This window comes from Daucus carota, chromosome 8 (genome assembly GCF_001625215.2).
Source record: "Daucus carota subsp. sativus chromosome 8, DH1 v3.0, whole genome shotgun sequence".
In the NCBI taxonomy this organism is placed as follows: Eukaryota; Viridiplantae; Streptophyta; class Magnoliopsida; order Apiales; family Apiaceae; genus Daucus; species Daucus carota.
The window spans coordinates 12,687,691-12,709,653 of record NC_030388.2 but is presented as its reverse complement, the minus strand read 5'-3'; the positions used below and the strand labels follow the sequence as shown (position 1 = coordinate 12,709,653).

Below are 21,963 nucleotides of genomic sequence, written 5' to 3'. Positions count from 1 at the left end.
TCTCTGTTAGAGTTTCTGTTAGAGTTGGGTTCTATGGAGACCCAATTTTATTGGAGACTTTGAGACTACATAGGCTGTCATTGATTTATATATATATTTAGTGGACACGATTAAAGACATATTAGTTTGTTTTTATATTGATTATCACATTGATGCATTCAATATATGCATTTATAATCCGTTGGAGACTTATATTGCCTATAATCAGAACTCTGTCCTTCCGTCAACATAATCGATAGTTACAAGTCTATACAAATATATTAAAGATAATATAGTATAAAAGATAATAAAAGGATGATTGCGAAATAATATGAATTTAAATTAGGAGACCGGAGACAAACATGACATAGAGTTTCCCAAAAGAAAATAGAGTTTCCATTTCTAAGCTCCCAAGCAAAATTTCTTTCAGGAAAAAGATTGTTCCACAATAGTGGATAAATTGAGAAAATTGAACACATCACGGGGACAGACTTGATCAGCTCTCAAATTGTTTTAAACCTTCATGAGCTTCCGGGTTATTTTTTTTAAAAAAAAATATAGACTATCACATATACTATTTGTGTTTGACTCGATCATGTAGGAACAAGGTTACGGGTCTGGTGGGATAAAAAAAATTTGTTTCAACAAATTTGAAAGTAAAAGGGAGTAATATTAATTTTCAATAGAAATTTTTTAATTCATTACAAACTTCTTTTCAACATAGTCGAAATTAAAAAAAATTACTTTCCATGTTTAAAATTTAAAAATTTTAAAAAATTAAAATATTAGATTTAAATTATTTAAAAGGGCAACATCAACGGCCCTTAGGGGTGTCAATGGATCGGATCTGGATCGGATCAGGCATGATCCATATCCTGATCCGTATAATTTTATCGGATTCGGATTCGGATTGGATTTCAACCGGATTTTTAAGGACACAATCCATATCCTAATCCGTAGGATCACGGATTTTCGGATCGGAGCTCCGCTCCGTTTATATTCAAACAAAAAAAAGTCTTCACCTATAAAAATGTGTTGAAACCACTCATAATAATAATTTATAAAATCAAAATGTAGTGTTTTAAAATACAAAAACATATTTGTTCAAATATTGAAAGTCTTTGATAAATTCTGGAAATTTAGAATTTAGAAACACTACGTTAACTTATAAATATTACAAATCTCTAATAAAATAAAATATGTGAAACTTCAAATTTATAGGTTGTACTAATGCAGCTCAAAACTCTGAAACCAGATGCTTAATAAGTTCAACTATCCAAGTTCAAATGCTCTCTAATTTTATTTATTTATGTATATAATATATTAATAGAGTATATATATACACATATAAATAAATATAAATAAATAAATATATATATATATATATATATATATATAAGTCGGATCGGATTTTTTTCGGATCGGATCATATTAAATCCATATCCTATACATATCGGATCGGATTTTTTCCGGATCGGATTTTATTTTAAGTGATCCATATCCGCTCCGTTAGCCCCTGGATCGGACCGGGTCGGACCGGATATCCGATCCATTGACAGCCCTAACGGCCCTGTTGATATTGTGAATTTATGATCCATTTTAAAACAAAAGCTATATAAATTAACCATATTATATTCTAGGAACCAGAATAAAATTAATACTAATAAAAGTAAAATCATAATTCAGAGTATTTGTTTATATATAATAAATTACTAAAAACAAAAAGAAATCAATCCGTAATGAACGAAGCAACAGAGAACAAAGAAGAATCCCAGAGCAGTGAAATGGCCGCTGCCGCCATGGACGGTGCTGCTGCGACGGCGCTCCGGTCAGTCCTCCACCGTGTAAATAACGCCGCCGTGAAGTCCGGCCGCAACGCCGATCAAATCAGAGTCGTCGCCGTTAGTAAAACTAAACCTGTTCCCCTTCTCCGTCAAGTCTACGATGCCGGTCATCGATTTTTCGGCGAGAATTATGTCCAAGAGATTATCGAAAAAGCTCCTCAGGTGATTCTTTTAGCTAAGACACTGTTTTTTTAATTTCGATGATTTATAAAATAATAAAGAAATTGAATTTTTGTTCTAGATAATCAGTGAAATTTTTTGGTCCCAACATTATAAAGCAGAAAACGTATCTGAATAAATTATAACGTGTTTATGTAGTTTACTGATGTTTTAGTGTATGTAAGTGCTGAATTATTTGGGAAAAGTTTGTGTCGAATATATTTGATAATTCTGAGTAAATCGCAGCTTCCCGAAGATATTGAGTGGCATTTTATTGGGAATTTGCAGAGCAACAAAGTGAAGCCTCTTCTCAGTATGTATAGCACTTTTTTGTTAATCGTAGCCTTTTTAATCTTTTCATACATATACAGGTGCACTGCAATGATTTGATTCACTTGAACTGAATTTGGCTTTTATTATGCAGACTTAAAATCGAATATGAAAGTTAATATATATTTATGCAAAGTTTGTTAATTATAAAGTTCATTGTCAAATTATACGATCAAATCATTAGTGTACACATTGCATAATTGCTCCTCTCTGTATCATATTTTAATGTGAAGATGATTGCTTATTGAAGTTTGGTTGTTTGCTTATTTCATTTGTTGCTTTCTTGATGTAAACACTACTCATACCTTTTAGCGTACATTGCACAATCATATCTTTGCCTGGATTTATTTTTTTTGTACTTTATGTGCGAATCTTATTAATCAGATGGCCTGCTTATGATTAATAAATGATGTAGTTGCAATTAAAAAAAAAATAGTAATATGAATTATCTTTTACGATTGAGCAGATGGTGTACCAAACCTTTTCATGGTGGAGACAGTGGATGATGAAAAGGTAGGCAGTAGATTCTTAATATATTTTTCTCACTTTTATCATATGAAGTTTTTTAAAATGCCTCATATGAAGAGTATTTGTGAATTTTTTTACAGAATTTATTGTTGATCAAATAGTAGAGATGGCTCTTGCAAACATTTTCTTTTTCATCATATCTGTGTTGATGTTCAGTAATCCGCACAGTCCATTCTTTTTCATAATATGTCAATAAAAACTTACAAGAAGTGAATTTGTAAATACAAATGTCATATTAAGCGAACAATGTAACTACACATGTGTTGAACTTGTAAAACTCACGACTAATCTGGGTTCATCTAGTGAACAACTTGCAACTCATTTTGTTTAATACCCCTCCTTATATATTATTAATATTATGCTTCTAAAGTATATCTATGATTCTATATTCTGTAGCTAGTTTTTGGTAAATCATAACCGGTGTTATTGAACTAGAGTTTAGGATTTAGTTGAACCTTTTCCAGGATAAGGATATACTAGGTAGTGCATCTTTGTGTAAGTAGAAGTTTCCAGGGTAGGAAGGAATATTAGTAAACACCCGATCCTGATCCAGTTTTATCCAACTGTTAGTCAGGTGGATGATTAAGCTCAATGAGAAGTAAAAACAGAACAGTTACTCTTACTCATGAGTGGATATCTCAACAATGCACTAAATCTGAATCATCTGATAAAAAATTCAATTTGATGCTGTTACAGAAAGAGCTCTGAACTAATACTCCCTCCGTCCCCATCAATTGTTTACATTGGGGGACGGGGGCTCGGCACGCATTTTAGTGCTCTCATAAAATCTAGTTTGATAAATTAATTTGAACTTTTTTTCCTTCTGAATAAAAGTTTAATATTTAGTTTTTTATACAAAAAAGAAAAATTTTAAAAATAAGTTGTGAAACTATGTTTTATATGCGTTTTAAAATGCGTGTCAAGCAATACAAAAAAACTGTAAAGAAATGAGAGGGACAGAGGGTGAGTATGTTACAATCAAAGCAGCTTTATATTCAGTCGCAACTTTACTAGAATTTTGCCTTCAGGTATTGTTATCCTGTAAGGAGCATAAACAAAAAAGAGGATGCCTGGGGAAGGCGACAATTAAATAACCTGGTTAATGTTTAGTGAGATTAATATGTAAATATATTATTGACTGTATATCAATAGCACTACATTACCATTCCATCCTTCCAAATAATTTTAAAGCAATAAAGCAAATATATCAGTATTATATATCTTGTATTTCTAGGCAGCTGCTGGTAAGACATCTACTTTCAGATGAACAATTATCTGTCACCAACTAAGGTATCAAAGTTCCACCCACAAAGGGCTTAAATTTGAGGATGCTTTTAAGTACGGTATTTAAAGTATTTTATAAGCTCTATTATATAAGTAACTGTTTAATGATGCTGGCTAGAATGACGTTTCCAAAAGTCTTCTTTTTAGAACATGAAACACTAGACAGATCAGTGTTTGCATTCAAAGTCTTGCTTCCATAGATCGAACACTTGCATAATGTGAGGAGGATATGTAGTTAAGTTGTAAGATTAATTTGATATCCTTGTGAAGTTGTAAATAAAGAATGTAACGTTAACATAAAGGTATACATCAGTACTCTTGCATCATGCAATGTCTTTGATACACGAGGAATTAATTTTGTAGTATAAAATGAAGATACCTGACTCTTTACAAGTTTTTTGTTTAAGTCTAAGTTACCCGGACACGGGTATGGGTATCGGACACGGGTTCAGATCCAAGAGTCAGATTCGTAGTTTTAGGATAATTAGGATTCGTGGACATGGATCCGGTATTAGACTCGGGTACAGGGACTTGGCACTTAAACTCCACGCAAGTAAAACTTTATATAGCCTGATTTATGGTACATTCATAAATATAGTGTCTACTGCACATAAATCACACCTAAAACTGAAGCATAAAATCAATAGAACAACATAGAAACAAGTCATTCATGGATCTTGTTCTCTATGAACAAGTTGAAACAAGACCTAAGTTTTCATTTTGACCTGGGATGTTACAAGGTGAGGTGTCCGGTTGTAATAAGAAGGATCCGACACAGATCCCATACCCACACCCATGTCATGTCCGGTGGACACCGGTATAGGCACAAAAATGGAGAGTCCGGGTAACATAGGTTTAAGTAGTGACAAGAGAAAAGATGCAACGTAAAGATATGAAGGTCTGATATGTTTGCAAAATATTAATGGAGCTAGCTGAGGTAAGCCATAAGCAAATGAATGGCATGATCTATCATAATTATCTATTTGAAAATTTATTAATGTTCAAATGCTGTTTGGCATGGACAGAGAGCCGTTCATATGGAACAACTGAACTTATCAAATTCGCTGGCAATTCCTCGCTTATATACATGTACAGTAGGATGTCCATGGTTTGGGTCGGCCGGGTTATAATCATTTCAGAGACCCAGCCTAATTAGTTGGGTCAATTAAATTTCATCCCATTAACCTAAGAAAAGTTATTCAACCCAACCCTACCAAATGTATGATGGATTGGGTCAGGCTGAGTTCGGTTGATCAGGTTAACAGGAAAATACAAATCTGACTAGGTACCAAACTGTCAACTCATCTATAGACAGAAATTAACATCCACGAAACTTAAAAAACTGAAAATTATGTCTTAGTTCAAAATTTGCAATCATCCATAATGTGAACTCCAAAGAAGTCTTAATAAAACATACTAGAAAATAGTTCAGATGCTAGAAATTAGTTCAGATCATAGTTTTCCAGCTTCAAACAAAAACATTAAGATAATGCACAATCACTAATCAATAACATTAAGTGATCCTTTGAAAATTGTCCTTAATCTGTGATGTGTCATACTGCAATAACATATCCCTGTCGTTTGTTTCAATGATAGATTGCAAATCTTCTTGACCGTGTTGCTGGAAGCATTGGACGGAAACCTTTGAAGGTGTTAGTCCAAGTTAACACTAGTGGAGAAACATGTAAGTGGAGTACTTATTTTCTTTTACCTCCTGCAGTTTAAAAAAAGAAGAAGCAAGGGGTATTAAATTTATTGATAAATATTCTTGCTTTCTTTGATCAATATATATAACATTTAACTTCGTACAGCAAAATTTGGTGTTGATCCATCTGGATGCGTTGCACTCGCAAAACATGTCAGTTTGGGCTGCCCAAACCTTGAATTTTGTGGATTGATGACAATAGGGATGCCAGATTACACTTCCACTCCGGAGAACTTTAAGGTAGTGAATATGAAGACTAAACTTAACCACTCTCTCTCACAGTCTGACACTTTTTATTTAATTGTCAGACTCTAGCAAACTGTAGAAGTGAGGTCTGCAAGGCTCTTGAAATGGGAGAAGAGAAATGTGCACTATCAATGGGAATGTCTGGTGACTTTGAGCTTGCTGTAAGAACATTTTGACAGTCAGTTATCTTCTACAATATCATGTCTTTATATATATATGGTTGTCTGATATATATGTATGTACATAGATATACACTTGAATATATGGCGAAGGCAGCTTGCATAGTTTCTTTAGGGTCTATTGTCATGTTTATAAAATACCATACTGACAATTGAATCATATATTATTGACTGAGAAGGAACTAATTACCTTCTACATGATACCAGATTTTGTTGTAAATTACTGATTTAATATTTACTGTGGCATGTAATATTTTTACATATATAACTGTAGTCAGCAATGACAATTGGTTTTTGATGCAGATTGAGATGGGAAGTACGAATGTGAGAATTGGATCTACCATTTTTGGAGCAAGGGAATATCCAAAGAAACAATGAATTTAATGGCCTGAATTTTTATAAGCCAGTGGTTCTGGACAGAATGTATTCTTCAGTGTAAACTCATAGACATTATTCTGTTTTATATCTTTATCCTTAGTACCAGTAAACTGCATTTGTACGATCAAAAGGTAGTCTTGTAAAACGCTAAAAGCTGCATCTTTGCATCTTGGATCTTATACCTGAATAAGTTTTATAACATATGCATTAGGCATGAATGCACTCTATGTAAATGGTTTTTTTCTCTGTAATTAGTTGAAATTAATATGAAGATCTAATATTTGCATCTGATTTAGAAACTCTGCTCTAGTAGTGGCCTCTTTTAGAAGTAGACTGAAATGAAGTTGAAATTTTCTGTGCTAAATCACCTCAAGCAGACACTAAAGAAAATATTCAAATGATTCCAGCAACCTGAAGTACAACTCATAACTGGAGGTCCTCGACATCAGTCCAAGTGCCTTCTTCGTGACAATTAAACTAGAACAGAACAGAGGTTTATATGGTATGAAGCATGTAAACTGCACATTAGTTGTTTATGAAAGATTTGTCCCATGATGCAACTGTATCTTTTTACTGGAACAATTATTCAACTTAAACGTTGGAAGTATCCAACATTTTCAGCATGTTAAAGGTGAAAACAGTGCAGCGAATTTTATGCTGATAATACAACTCTTTTGAAGGAGAGAATTTAATACATTCAGAACAAAATAAAAACCACGAGAAGTTTGACATCCCTTTTATTTGCTAAATGTTTAACCACTTCTTTACCTTCCAAAGGAAGGAGTTGTTTAAAATCAATTAACAATTCAGAAAGCAGCAGGTGTCTATAAATACTATATAGTGGCAACAGATCACACGCAGGGATATGCTAGACATATTTACACAAAAAACTATATAGTACATAAATTGCATTGCACCTTGTAAGCATATAGATGTATCCAAATCAACATTTCCATAAACTTGAATCAAATTGAGATGACTTGCACACAATAAGACTATATATTTACATCCCTACAATATCAAGACTATGCAGAGCAACTTGCAAACTTGTTCTCCCACCATTGTAGACCGTACATGTAGGTTTTGTTTGGCACCACCGGGTGGTAGAATCATCCTTGGCCAAGGGAGCGGCTTCAAAGAATATTTATTCTGACGTACCTGTTGACATGCATCAGATTTGGTCGGAGGATTGTTAATTACTGTGAAGTATAAGAAAAAAGAGCAGTGCCTCTTTGTATAACATATATATGTATGTCGAAACAAGAAAGTAATTGGCTAATTGGGGTGCTAATATTTAAGTTCCTGAGTAGGCAAAGTCCAATTATAAATGGTTCTGGTCCTGGAGAATCCAGTGTTCTACAAAAGTTGCTCTCCAAATATATTTATATATTAAGATGAAGTCCTCAGAAACTCAAATGTGGGCATAAATGTGTATCCAGAATTATAACATTAACCATGTCATATTCAATGATAACAGAGAATGATCATATACTAGAAAGCTAACCTGTAACCCCTAATTTGCTATATATAATTTTTTTTTATGTATTATAAAAATAAATTATAGATGTATCGTTAATATGGACCTTAAAAATGCGTGTAGATAGTCGAAGGGACAACTAAAAGGGGACTACGGGAGTTATTTATTATGATGCATATTATACTAATAAGATTAACACAAGAAGATTTTCACATGAATACGAAGACTACAACAGTTTTGTTATCTCTTTGCAGAAAACACAAATAAAAATTGATTCTTTATTGATCCCTCCCCCCTCCTCCCCAAAACAAAAAAAAACAAAAAAAAAAAAAAAGCCATAACAAATATCGCAGGACTAGATTCTCAAAATTGGGTCCAAGGGATCTAATTAGCACTTCTATAGTTAGTGTAGAATCACACGATCTTTAGGAATAACTGTGATTATGGCCAACTGGAAACAGGAAAATCATTTGTGCTAATATAACTTCAGTTGTAACTTGTTACTCATATTGACAAATTATTAGTAACAGTACTACAAATCACTAGTTCATAAACCACACTAGTTTGTATTTCAACGAACCCCTAGCATTTAAGTTGTCGGTTATTGTAATTATATAAGCACGCTGTCATGTTCTTCGATTAGGACCGATTTTACTGAATAACGAATCAATCATCCACTTATTAGTTCAAATGCCGAATATTGTACTACCCTAATCAACAAACTCTATCTTCATTGCTACTTTCTAAACAACCAACAATGTTGATACCGGAGAAGCATGACGATCTTCCAAACAACCGAAAGCTCAGTGAAATCAAAATCACGACTTTTCCCTACTTCATAAAAATGTCCTATTTCATCGACAATTGAGACAGGGTAATAAACTAACACAAATCATGACTGTAGAGAGGCAAGAGAATGTATATACCAGTGGAATTCAAAGAATTGTAGAATTTCGAAAAGCGGCGACGAGAAGGGGGTTTGGGGGTGAATGATTTCTTACGGAGACCAAAGATCTCCTGAACAAGAGGGACATGTACTAACACTAGCTTCCAAGCCAAATACCAACCTAGTTTCAGACAACAAACAAACCTTAAAATCAGTCGTTCATCATAATTTTAGGACATCATAGTAAACAGATTACATGAGTACATAAATTATATAAGAACAGAGAGATAGATGTATATACCTAAAAGAAGTAAAGAGAAGACGAACAAGATAGCAAGAATGGGACGGAGAAAGAAGAGATTTATATAATCCCAGTTTGATGCGCTACTAGCGGCAGCAGCCATTACAGCTGATTCTTTTGATCCTTGTTATCAGTTTCTCACGCTGAGGCAAGGGCAAGCAAGCCTGTGTTTTGACTTGTTCCAAAAGTTGCAAGTGCTCCGCCCTTTTTTATCCGAACATACATATCCTGTTCTGATTTTTAATTACTCATAAGTCATAAGTCATATTCATTATATTTGGACTACAATTTATATTATATATATTTAATTAATACAATATAAAAAAGTTAAAAAATATATGTCATCAAAGACTCTCTTGTCAATAATATAACTTTTTAGTCTTAAAATATAAATATTATATATATATATATATATATATATATATTTTTTAATACTTAATCAAATATTGGTAAATTTAGATTTTAGAAGACTGAAAAAAACGTAATTCGAAACGGATGGAGTATTATATTAATAAATTTTTTATATATTTTTATTTTTTAGTTTTTTATTATAGTCGAAATTATTAATTTTTGTTATAAATCGAAATAATTTTTATATTTATATATTTTAAATTACTAAATAATATTTTTGTTATCTCATTATATTTTATATAAGTTGATATGAACATAAAATATATGAGATTTTGAAATATTTTTTAGAAAATTTATCTAAATTCTTCGGAATTCTGATATTCTATCTCTAATTTATTTGATATTTTTATATTAATATTATACTTCTCCGAGAATATGCATACTCTCAGTAAACAATCTAAAGACATATAATCACTTCTAACCATAAGACAAGAATAATATATTTTCAATGTTAATCTGTTTTCCTCTTTCTTTTTTTTTTTATGGTACACCGATGTTTCGAAGTCCTGTTTTTTCATTTTGAGAAATATTATATTCAGAGCAATATTTTAATATCCAGAGCAATTTGCAAAAATTTGTATTAAAAATGTACGATTTATGTAGATATAAGGGGGGTGAAAATTAAATATGATCTAAAACTAAAAATGTTGCTCTGAATTTAATATTATCTTTCATTTTAAGGTACACTTGCACTTGTTGAAGATCAAAATGGATTTTATATCAAAACGGCACTCTGTCTAAAAATCTCACCTATATCACCCATTAAAAAACCATATCATTTAAACCACTAAATTGAGTATATATATCATTCCGTTTGATGACGTCATGGTAATTGACGGAGAAAGTTAAGTTTTTAAACTTTCTATACCAATTCAAAGTTGAGGGGTCGAATTTATGACCTCCCAAATGCATTTTGTCCCGAATAAATAGTTTAATGAAAGATTTTAATCTGCTTACATGTTTTTATTAGGTTGGCCTGATTAATTTATTTAATTTATCTTTTTTGATAGACATCATGTCGGATGCATGCCAAAGCAACGTTGATTAACATGTCTAACTCTGAATTGGGACAGAATGTTTAAAAACTTAACAGTTTTTGGCACTCCATAACCTACCTACCTTCTTATATGTAGTTAATTAGCACACCATTATAAATATATACATAATATATATTCTATTATATTTTTTATGAAATATAACTTCAAATTTTGATTATTAAACCGAAAACGAAGTTATACAATTTTTTTATTCCAAAGATCATCTAAAATTATGCAATATCTCAACATGATTCTATAACAGAATAATAATCATCCAGAATTATTCTGTTGTGGAATCAGTTTCGAAAATATACTTTTTTAATCAAATTTTAAGTGTTAAATTACTTAAAATAGATTTATTTTATAGTATTTTATATTAGAATCACGTTTTATATGTATTTTATAATAGAATTTATAATAAAATTGATGATTCATAGTGGCGCACTATGGAAGTCCATATAAGAAGTCTCTCTCTGGAATTTTGGCCATGATATATATACTCAATTTAGTAGTCTAAATGATTTTTGTCCATTACCATAATACTCAATTTAGCATAATTGCTAAATACAGTTCAGAATTACTTTGTGCAGTTCACTGAGATTACAAATTTATCCTTCCTAAACTTCTGTGTAATACTAGTATACAAACAAAATCAGCCCTAGTTTTTTGTGCACGTGAACATGATTAATGTATACAATCACTACATTCATGCACTAACTAATATTATATTTAAAATTTTTTTCAACAATTAACTAATGCGTGAATATTATTTAATACATACATTCTTTTTATTTATTCTAATTTTAATAGATTCATGTCACTGTGTCTACTAATTATTTACTTATTAATTAGTAGATCTGATAATACATATTCTATCTTCTGTATATAAAAAGAACTTATAAATTTCATTGTTTTGTTAAGATAACATCTTACTAATAAACAGATTGATTTGTTATCAATCTTGTCGATTTTATTTTTACTAGTTTTTGTTAAAAAAAAATCATTCACAACTTTAATCTAAACAATTTAAAATTTTACAGTTATACAAGGCTATATTTGATTTTTTTTATAATATAATCTTTAGTTGGCGTATAACCTTTAATATGTATCGAGAATGTAGAAGGATAATTCATATAAATAATCTTTATTCATATAATTTTTATTTGACTTTATATATAATTTTATAATTAAAATACTTGACTTTATATATAATTTTATCGACGTCTTTAATTTATTTTTCATCGATGTGTTTAATTTTTTTTATTTTGTACATTCTCATTTAACCAAAACAACTTAAAATTTTGAAACTATAACCATTAGGCTTGGATGGCTAAAATCCCAATACCTTAAAATATTAAAAATTTAACACTAGTGTTTGATATAATATTTCAGTCACAATAAAAAATACTTGTATTGAGAATTTTAATAGTCAATAATTATATCAATTCATAATATTAAATATGCAAAATTAATAGATTATTGAAAATATGATAATCATATTATATAATACATTTTTGAAAAGAACACATGCTTTACAATTAAAATCTAAACATTTTAATATTTAAAATTAAAAAAGTAAGAAAGTTTTTGATGTTTACAAATTAGGGTTGTACTACCGTATAAATATGCATCTACCCAAAATGTATATTATTACGTCAGAAGTAAACATCTCGTAATCAACAACATCTATTAAATATGGTTTCATACATTCAATGAGCTGAGGTTATATTTGTAATCTATACGAATTGCTTGAACTGCACAAAGTAATATTGAACTGTATTTAGCAACACCCTAAATTTGTAATCTCAGTGAACTGCACAAAGTAATTCTGAACTGTATTTAGCAATTATGTTGTTTAATCACCATCGTCTGTAGTAAACATAAGGTGACAGTAAGTCATTTGAAGTCTTACTGTCACCTTATGTTTAGGCCCTGATTTTCTTACCCTGTGACTTTTATCTTTCTTCTGTACAGACGATGCAACATAAGGTGACAGTAAGACTTCAAATGACTAATATCCTGTTTCACTCTATAATCCTAAGTTATGCATGTAATAAGTTTCATCGACTCAACGACTTCACTTTCCGACGACAGGACTCACCTGTCAATGTCCATATTATCTTGCACATATATATTCTCTCCAGAATCTTGCACACTACCTGAATCCACCTTCATATCCAATTCTCTTATATCACTAATAGCTCCCTGCAACATGGTATCTTCTCGTATTTCCTTTAATGAGTTTGACACAGCGCGAGCCATATCAGCCTCAAGTTCTTTGTCTGCTGCTCCTGATTTAACATTTGCTGGTTCGGGGGCTTTACCTGCACCTGAAACATTTGTCACTGTGGCAGAAATGGGGTCAGCAACAGAACATGATCCACCACGTCCCCGGTCATCTCCCCAAACAATTTTAAACATTTGAAACATTTTATACTCATGGGGCACATAGAAATCAGCTTCGTTAAAATCTTCATTGCCATTCAACTCCATAAAACATAAGAACTTCTCACGCAACTCCATCACTTTCTTCTTGCACTGGTCAGTTGTTATCTTGCTGTCAAGGAACAGATTAATAAATTTTGTAACACCATTTTCAAAGTCTAAAACGAAAGCTCCTCCCTGAAAAATGGAAGTCCTCTGATTCACTGTATACCAGTAAAGACGCCATAATATTTCATAATCCTCGTCATATTCATTATCTGTATTTAGTAGCAGACACCTTTCTTCCTCCTGATTTACACCGTGTTTTGGTGGAGAATATAAGAGTTTTCTTCGTTTAGATTGTTTATTCTCAATTGCCTCTGGCATTGGATCAGTCATTCTCCTTTTCCTTGGCAATGTGTCCATCTCTGGTGCTGGCTGGTCTTCACTTATTTTACTCTTTGTGTCTTCTGAAACTTTCCCTAGTGACATTTCTGTAGCCAGAGTTAAGTCTGCATCATCGGTGTCTTTGACAGCTTGTGGCTTTGGGCCTTTGAATATATGTGATTTGTCAGCTGACACTCCACTAGCAGAAGCCGGGGTGGAGTCGAATTGAGATCCGAAGCAGACGTCAATCCAGTGGAAAATCTCATTCAAGTCAAGGTCATCTATTTCATCAAAGATTGGATCATCGGGTTTAAGCACCTCTTTCAAGTCAGGGTAAGAACCAGTCATGTCAACATCCACAACTGAATCATCAGAAACATTATTCTCTTTCGGATCATATGGATTACATTTCATATCCGGGTGACTAAAAGGAGCATTCGGATCAAAAAATTCGCCATAATCATCCAGGTCATCAGAACCATCACTTTGGATAACATGATCACCCCAAATAAACCATGACATTCTATACATTGAGTACCCCAATTTTGAATCGAAATCATGCTTATTCAATGGCCTCTTACCGTATAGCCTCACAAGTCTGTTGTGCTTCGCCTCCAACTGGCTCCGCCTTGTCAGAAAACGGCCCTGGTTAACATGCTGTGTCGGGGAAATGCTCCCCTTTTTTCTTTCCAAATACACGAGTAACTTCAGTGTATGCCAATCATCTTGTTCTTCAATTTGCGATGTATCAAACAAATATTGGAAACCATCATCTTCCTGATAAGGTGCATTGGCTTGAAAGTCCCTTTCTTGAATTTGGGATTCAATTCTTGAAATTCCTGCAGGGTCTTGAGGTAGAGATTCTTTCGTTCGATTATAGTAATCAAGGGCCTGTTCTTGTCTCTTGAGATCAGACACACTCATGTCTTCAGAATGTATGACTGTTTCTTCATCAATTTCGGAGTAGATATTCGGAATTTCAGGGCGTTCATAGTGAGCAAGGGCATGACTCTGTTCCATGTATATAAAATGTGCCATCTCTGGATTCATTTCTAAGCTGATATTCGAAACATCTAGATTACGTTGGCTTAAGGATATAGGTTGAGGAGAAATGTGAGGTTGATGGGGATCAAATGAAGATAGAAGTTGAGGAGTGTATACAATACTAGGTTCAGGTTGTGGTTCTGAGGACCATTCATGAACACCAACATCATCTGAATTGTTTCGGTTGATTCAAAATCTGGAGAAGCAGATCCTGATGATGCTGGAGTTGGGTTTTTTTGGGGAGATGAAGAAGACATTCTTGTCTTGTGGGTTTTTCAAGAATCGTTCAGAGAGGGAGAGAGAGAGAGAAAGAAAGGAAGAGAGGGAGAGGGTGAGGGAGAGGGAGGGAGAGAGGGAGGGAGGGAGAGAGAGAGAGAGAGAGCGGGGGGGGGGGGGGGGGGAGATTGAATGATTTGGAGGAGAGGATGATGTGTCCACCAAAAACTTACAGTAACGGCAACTTGGAGCCCAGATGAGACAGATGAATATACTCACCCTGGGTCCCTGTTAGGAAGTGTAAGTAGGAAGTACAGATGCTACACTGAAAGAATGAAAGAAAGTGCAACTTTGTCTCGTTGCTCTGTTTTTTCTGCTTGATTAAATAATGTGAGATATTGCAACAGCGGGAATCAATCCATCGTGTCATTCTAATTTTGGAATTTAGTGGGGTACTATTTACCAACTATAGCTCTAAAGTGATATACCGGATATGAGGAGAGAGCCTGGCCGGTTCGGCTCGGTTTCCGAATAAAATCGAAACCGCAATCATATATTTTTGGTTTTTAAAATCGAAAATCGCAACCGCCGATTTGGATTCGATTTCAATTTAAAAAACCCGGTTCAGTTATCGGAAGAGGTTTTTCAAACCAGAAGAGGCCTTTATAAACTGGGCTATTGTTATAGCGTATCGCTGTAAAGTGGAATTCATCCTTTGTTTTTTCCTTTCCATTCACTCGGATCTCTTCCTGATCAATTCGAAACGTTTTTTTTGAAAAAAAAAAGAAAAAATCTCAGGATTTTTCTGACTTATTGAATCCAGTCCAGAGCCAAGACCACACCTAGCAACTTCTTTTTCTGGCAACGCTAGCCCATAGTAGATATCGGTTCGGTTTCAATTATAAAATTGACATCTACAAAATTGTAAAATAATAAACGAGTAATTTTTAGTATTACAAAAGCACTGCACTACTTATTTTTGAAAACAAGTAACATGGTAATAAACAGACCAGAGAATCTATTACTTGCAAAAGTACTGTATCCACTGCATGTAATGTAAGCCATCTTTAGAACACTGCTCGAAATATACATTGTTCAAGAATCCTAATTGTTTAGAATAATCATGAAATTCCGTAATGGAGACTGAAGCCATACACTCCCATTGTAAGCACATATAGACAACTGAACTTCCTAAGTTGATGCGTTATAGTAAGTCCTATGCCCCAAAGTATCTTCCTGAACACCATCAGAAATTACCATATAGATGTGTTTATATCCAAACAATATCTATGTTTTATTTAGACTATGTTTTGATAATATGTAACCATATAGATTTCTGAATTTAAATGATTAAATGTGTTATAAATTTTTTATATTATATCTTATATATAAGGTTTGGAAAATATTGCTAAAAGTGTTTTATTCATATTAATCTATGAAAAGAAATCTTTCAAAAAAAATCTATTAAAAGAAATATTCTGATATAACTAGGTTTCAAAATAACAGATTCAAATAAACATATTCAAAGACAGCAACAGATGATAAAAAATTTAACTTAAAGGTAGACAAGTCTTTATGAATACGAGTAAGCTTGAACTGAAAACTAGCACAATGTTAATCTGTTTTCTTATATTTGAAGATCAAAATACAATAGCACTTTCTTATCTCACTAAATTGTCCAAGAATGCGAGTCTATTTTGTTATCTTTGTCAATGCAACATTTTATATTATCATCTTACATGACATATATTTAGGCATTCATAATGATGCATTGTTGTGGATATATGTATCTTACAGAAGAAATTACACTGGCTGATAAAAGAAAGAACTCTGAGAATCTGAACATAACTTGGCAGAATCATAGCACATTACTTAGCAGAATCATAGCACATTACAAGGTCCTGGAAAGAATCGAAACACAAATCTAACACAGAGCAGAGACAATCTGTGAACCCAAAAGAAGAAAAAGTCTGATGATATCTCATTGTACAGTAATTGCTACTATGCCTCTCACATTAACATTTGGTCATCCACCTGTTGTACTTGTGCCTTGAGCTCACTTATATCATGGCTTTGTATTATACTTTCTTGAGAATACTTTCCCCTGGAAGCGCTTAGAATCATCTCTTGCCTAATGCTCCGGATTGGTGCTGTATACATAAAACAAGATATTATGATATTATTAAGTATAAGGACAGGGGAAGAAAATCCTGAGATGTATTTATGCATGTAATATGTTTCATCAACTCAACGACTTCACTTTCCTACGACAGGACTCACCTGTCAATGTCCATATTATCATCCTTTTGATCAGCACTTGGGTCTCGTACTTCCTTCAATGAGTTTGATACAGCGCGTGCCATATCAGCCTCAAGTTCTTTGTCTGCTGCTCCTGATTTTACATTTGCAGGTTCGGGGGCTTTACCTGCACCTGAAACATTTGTCAGCGCAGGAGGAATGGGCTCAGCCACATGACCCTGATCCACATTCATATTATCAACAGCTCCTTGCAGGGGGTTACCAACATTAACTCCCTGGCCAGCAACAGAACATGATCCACCATGCCCCGGGTCAGCTCCCCAAACAATTTTAAACATTTGAAACATTTTATACTCACGCGGCACAGAGAAATCAGCTTCGTTAAAATCTTCATAGCCATTCAGCTCCATAAAATATAAGTACTTCTTACGCAACTCCATGACTTTCTTCTTGCACTGCTCAGTTGTGATCTTGCTGTCAAGGAACTCATTAATATATTTTGTAAGACCATTTTCAAAATCTTGAACGAAATCTCCTTCCTGAAAAATGGAAGTCCTCTGATTCAATGTATACCAGTAAAGACGATATAATGTTTCATAATCATCGTCATTTTCATCATCTTTGAATAGTAGCAGACACCTTTCTTCCTCCTGATTTTCACCGTGTTCTAGTGGAGACTCTAAGAGTTTTCTTCGTTTAGATTGTTTATCCTCAATTGCCTCTGGCAATGTATCAGTCATTTTCCTTTTCCATGGCCAATTGTCGATCTCTGGTACTGGCTGGCCTTCACTTATTTTACTCTTTGTGTCTTTGACAGATTGTGGCTTTGGGCCTTTGATTATAAGTGTTTTTCCCTTAGCTGAAACTCGACTAGTAGAAGCCAGAGTGGAGCCGATTTCAGGTCCGAAGCAGGCCTTAATCCGTTCATTAACCGGATCAACAAGGTCAGCTAGTTCTTCAAAGAATGGATCATTGGGGTCAAGCTCCTCATTCGGGTCAAGATAAGAACCCATCGTGTCAACACCCAAGACCGAATTATTAGAAAGAAGGGCATAAGGTTCTTGAATTTGGGATTCAATTCTTGAAATTCCTGCAGGGTCTTGATGAAGAGATTCTTTCATTCGATTAAAGTAATCAAGGGCCTGTTGTTGTCTCCTCAGATCAGACGGACTCATCTCTTCAGAATGTATGACATTTGCTGTTTCTTCATCAAGTCCGGAGTAGATATTCGGAATTGCAGGGTGTTCATACTTAGCAAAAGCACGCCTCTGTTGCGTGTATTCGGCTATAGTAATGCCCTGCGATTGTATCAATTGTTTGGTGTCTGGATCCATTTCTAGGCTCATATTCAAACCATCTAGATTAGGTTGGCTTGAAGATATAGGTTGAGGAGCAAGGTGAGGTTGATGGGGATCATATGAAGATAGAGGTTGAGGAGAGTATACATTACTAGGGCCAGCTTGTGGTTCTGAGGACACTTCTTGATTACCAACATTCTCTGACTTTGCTTCGGTTAATCCAAAATCTGGAGATGCAGATCCTGATGATACTGGAGATGGATTTTTTGGGGGAGATGAAGAAGACATTCTTGTTTTGTGGGTTTTTCAAGAATCAGTTCAGAGAGCGAGAGAAAGGGGGAGAGAGAGAGGGAGAGATTCTTGCAGGAGTTGGAAATGGAGGAAGGGAGGGAGGAGGGAGGGAGAGAGAGAGAGAGATTCTTGGAGGAGTTGGAAATGGGGGAAGGGAGGGAGGAGGGGGAGAGAGAGAGAGCGCTTCTAGTAAAGCAAAGATGAGATAATTGGAGGAGTTGAAGACATTCTTGTCTGGGGGTTTTTCAAGAATGAGGGATGAGAGGGATGATTCGTCTGCAAATGCGTATATATAGTAGTAGCTGCTACGCCCAAGAACAAATTACAAACATATAGTAACGGCAAATTGGAGCCCACACAGATGAATATGCTAACCCTGGCCCCCTGTTTGGAAGTGTAACTACACATGTCACACTGAAACAACTGAAACAGAGAGAGCGCGTCTCGTTACTCTATTTTTTTCACTTGATTAAATAATGTGAGATATTGAAACAGAGGGAATCTATCCGTGTCATTCTGATTCTGGAATTAGGCGGCGTATTAACAACTAGGGTGAGCATTCACAGAAAATCGTATCAAATAATCGAAATTTTTCTGTTCGAACACTATAAATTTCGGTTTGATTTTCGATAGCAAAAGTTTAAAATTTTGATTTTTCGATTATTTGATTTTTAACTGCGGTTAACCGAAAATCAAATGGTTAGCCGAATTTTTAATATTTAATAATATTTTATTAGTATTAATTTACTGTACAACTTACGTGTTCGTAGATTATAATACTATATTGCTTTTGAATCACTTTTCTTTCTCGAATTTTGAGAATCTAAGAGTATCTCAAATGAACTCCTCAAACAAACTCTTAACTCTAGATTTTAGAAGTATATTAAAAAATAGAGCTCCAATGGACTACTAGTAGCTCTTTAAAAATTTAAGAGTTTCATCTCTCTTCTTTCTTTTAAAGAGCATCTAGGTGCTCCTAACTTATTTTCATTGAATAAAATAATCACTTTTTTATATTTCTATTCACTTCTCTCTAATTCTCTCTCCAACTTTTTTCTCAAATAAATAATAAAATATGAGTAAAGAGCAAGTATAAAGAGTTGGTTGGAGTTGTCCCAATATTCAATGTATTAACTTAGAGGAGCCACATATTAGATTTTTTTTACAGAAAAATTTAAGATCACCATGAGGAATTAATACATACACTTATTCAAAACCCAGCTCAAGATTTACTTGCAATTTCATTTATGTTCTGCTCTGTTTAACCGAATGGTCACTCCCGTTAACAACAAACAGTCTAAGCATCGTTGATCTTTATTCGACTTGAACGACGATAAATTTATTCCAACTACTTCGAAATAAAGGTTGTTTTGATTTATTCACGTAAATTTGAGATATTAATTTAAATATTATTTTTAAATTTTTTTTTCTGAATAAAATTTCACTTTTAATTTTTTAAAAATAAATAAATTTTGAAAATTAATATATTAGGATATGTTTTTTTTTATATCTTAAATTAAGAATAATAACACTTATTTTAGAACAGAAAATTACTAAATTTAAAATCAGAGTAACGTATAGGAAAATGTTATATACAGAGCAAATTTAATTATGTCACCCCCTTGCATCCACATAAATCTTCCAACTTTAGTAAAAAAATTTGCAAACTGCTCTGAAAATTAAAAACTGCTCTCGATATAACATTTTCCAACGTATAAAGGGTATAAAGGATATGTTGATTTGAATTACACGGTATATTTATTAGTTAATTATCAACCACATTAAATTTTCATGTATTTATGCAAAAAAAAAAAAAGATTTCCTAATTTTCTATTGACATATTCTCACCTGTACCTAATGTACTGAGGATCTTGATTGATATCAAATGTTTCAATGTTTTATTTTAGTTTATTTGCAGAATTTGAAAATGACATGAACTCAATTTTTTTGCAGAGAATCTTAAAAATAACAATTTAAATAAACATGTAGTTCAAAATACTTTCTACACTCATCTTCAAATCGAATCTATACATTTGTTATCACCCAAGATCAAATTCCTGTTATTAGTCTACACAATTTAATCAGAAAGACAATAGAACTTTTACATCAACACCAAAGTTAAGGAACAAATGATCAATATTACCATTACATCTTGATCTTACAGCTTCTTAACACTTTGGTCTTTGTTCAAGACCAACTTGCTACTCAAAATCTAAGAACAAGTCTATTGATATGGCATTCAATTCCTTCAGCCTACTATGTATCTAATCTTCCAAGATTATGCATGCATGATGCAGCAAAACAGACACAAAAACATCTACTTATCTTTTGACCACTGCTTGATAAGATGACAATAGCACTTCAAATGTCTAAATTCCTGTTTTTTTTAATCATCCTAACATACTTTGCATATCTTTGATTTACTCAAAGACTTCAGTTTCCTATAGCTAGTGAGAGTTAACTCCAGAAGTTGTACAGGGAAAGAACAAAAGGTAAAAGAAACCAAAGCAGTTTTCATTCATCATTTTTCTGTCTACAATTGTTTTTTATTATATTTGAACATAAGCTAACCACAAACACTCTCTTCTTTCAACCTTGAGCAACCTAATCTCTGAAATGTAGCTCACTTGTTCAGGTCACATACCACTATCCTTTCAGGCCTCCCTGGTAGCTTCATTGCCATGATCCATAGTCACTCCCTGTTCAGTTCCAGCTTCATAACCCTTAACCAAAGTCACTTCGCGGTCAGCACCATCACCTTGATCCACATTTACTACCAAACCAGATGCATTTCCACCATCCACATTCATTCCCTGGTCAGATGACTCAATACCCGGATCCACATTCACTGCCAGGCCAGCTGCATTACCATGATCCACTTTCATTTCCTGGAACACAAAAGCCTTATCCGCTTCTTGCACTTTGTTATTCACTGATGATCGCTGTCCAGGCAGAGCCATTCGCGCCCTCTCTTCCTTTTCTTTTCTTATATTCTTCTTCCACCATGGCGTTGGCTTCTGGGGCATTTGTGCCCTCGCTTCCTTCTCTATTCTCATCTTCTCATCAGTGTCCGGGTCACTACAGGATCCCGATCTCTTGCCCTCCTTCCTATCACTCCAAATAAGTCTACAAAGCTCAGCCATCTCATAGTCACAGGCTCTAGAAAAATCAATTTCTCTAAAATTCTCACCACCATTCAGTTGCACAAGACGTTGGAACTTCCTATGCAAGACCACCACTTTATCCCAGAACAGCGCGAATTTAATCCTACAATTCTCAGCAAGTACCCCATTGATGAAA

At 33.6% G+C, this 21,963-nt stretch overlaps 2 protein-coding genes across 2 annotated transcripts; one reads left to right on the top strand and one right to left on the bottom strand.

Moving 5' to 3' along the window:
* The first annotated feature begins 1,629 nt into the window (after nucleotides 1-1,629).
* On the top strand, nucleotides 1,630-6,920 carry LOC108197334 (uncharacterized). The gene is made up of 7 exons (XM_017364915.2): nucleotides 1,630-1,985; nucleotides 2,229-2,295; nucleotides 2,779-2,825; nucleotides 5,721-5,808; nucleotides 5,936-6,069; nucleotides 6,138-6,236; nucleotides 6,558-6,920. The coding sequence occupies exons 1-7, from the start codon at nucleotides 1,719-1,721 to the stop codon at nucleotides 6,630-6,632; spliced, it is 777 nt and encodes a 258-aa protein (XP_017220404.1). The 5' UTR covers nucleotides 1,630-1,718; the 3' UTR covers nucleotides 6,633-6,920.
* Nucleotides 6,921-16,635: 9,715 nt separating this feature from the next.
* LOC108199053 (uncharacterized) lies at nucleotides 16,636-18,905 on the bottom strand. Its single transcript, XM_017366811.2, has 2 exons — nucleotides 17,096-18,905; nucleotides 16,636-16,965 (listed from the first exon to the last, which is right to left on the bottom strand). The coding sequence occupies exons 1-2, from the start codon at nucleotides 18,658-18,660 to the stop codon at nucleotides 16,947-16,949; spliced, it is 1,584 nt and encodes a 527-aa protein (XP_017222300.1). The 5' UTR covers nucleotides 18,661-18,905; the 3' UTR covers nucleotides 16,636-16,946.
* Between the last annotated feature and the right edge of the window lie 3,058 nt (nucleotides 18,906-21,963).

Excerpts from the sequence above, each read along its gene's own strand:
- LOC108197334 (XM_017364915.2), top strand. The coding sequence starts at position 1,719 with ATGAACGAAGCAACAGAGAACAAAGAAGAATCCCAGAGCAGTGAAATG. Across the intron at positions 1,986-2,228 it reads TTATCGAAAAAGCTCCTCAG|CTTCCCGAAGATATTGAGTG; the intron begins GTGATTCTTTTA and ends AGTAAATCGCAG. Across the intron at positions 2,296-2,778 it reads CAAAGTGAAGCCTCTTCTCA|ATGGTGTACCAAACCTTTTC; the intron begins GTATGTATAGCA and ends ACGATTGAGCAG.
- LOC108199053 (XM_017366811.2), bottom strand. The coding sequence starts at position 18,660 with ATGTCTTCTTCATCTCCCCCAAAAAATCCATCTCCAGTATCATCAGGA.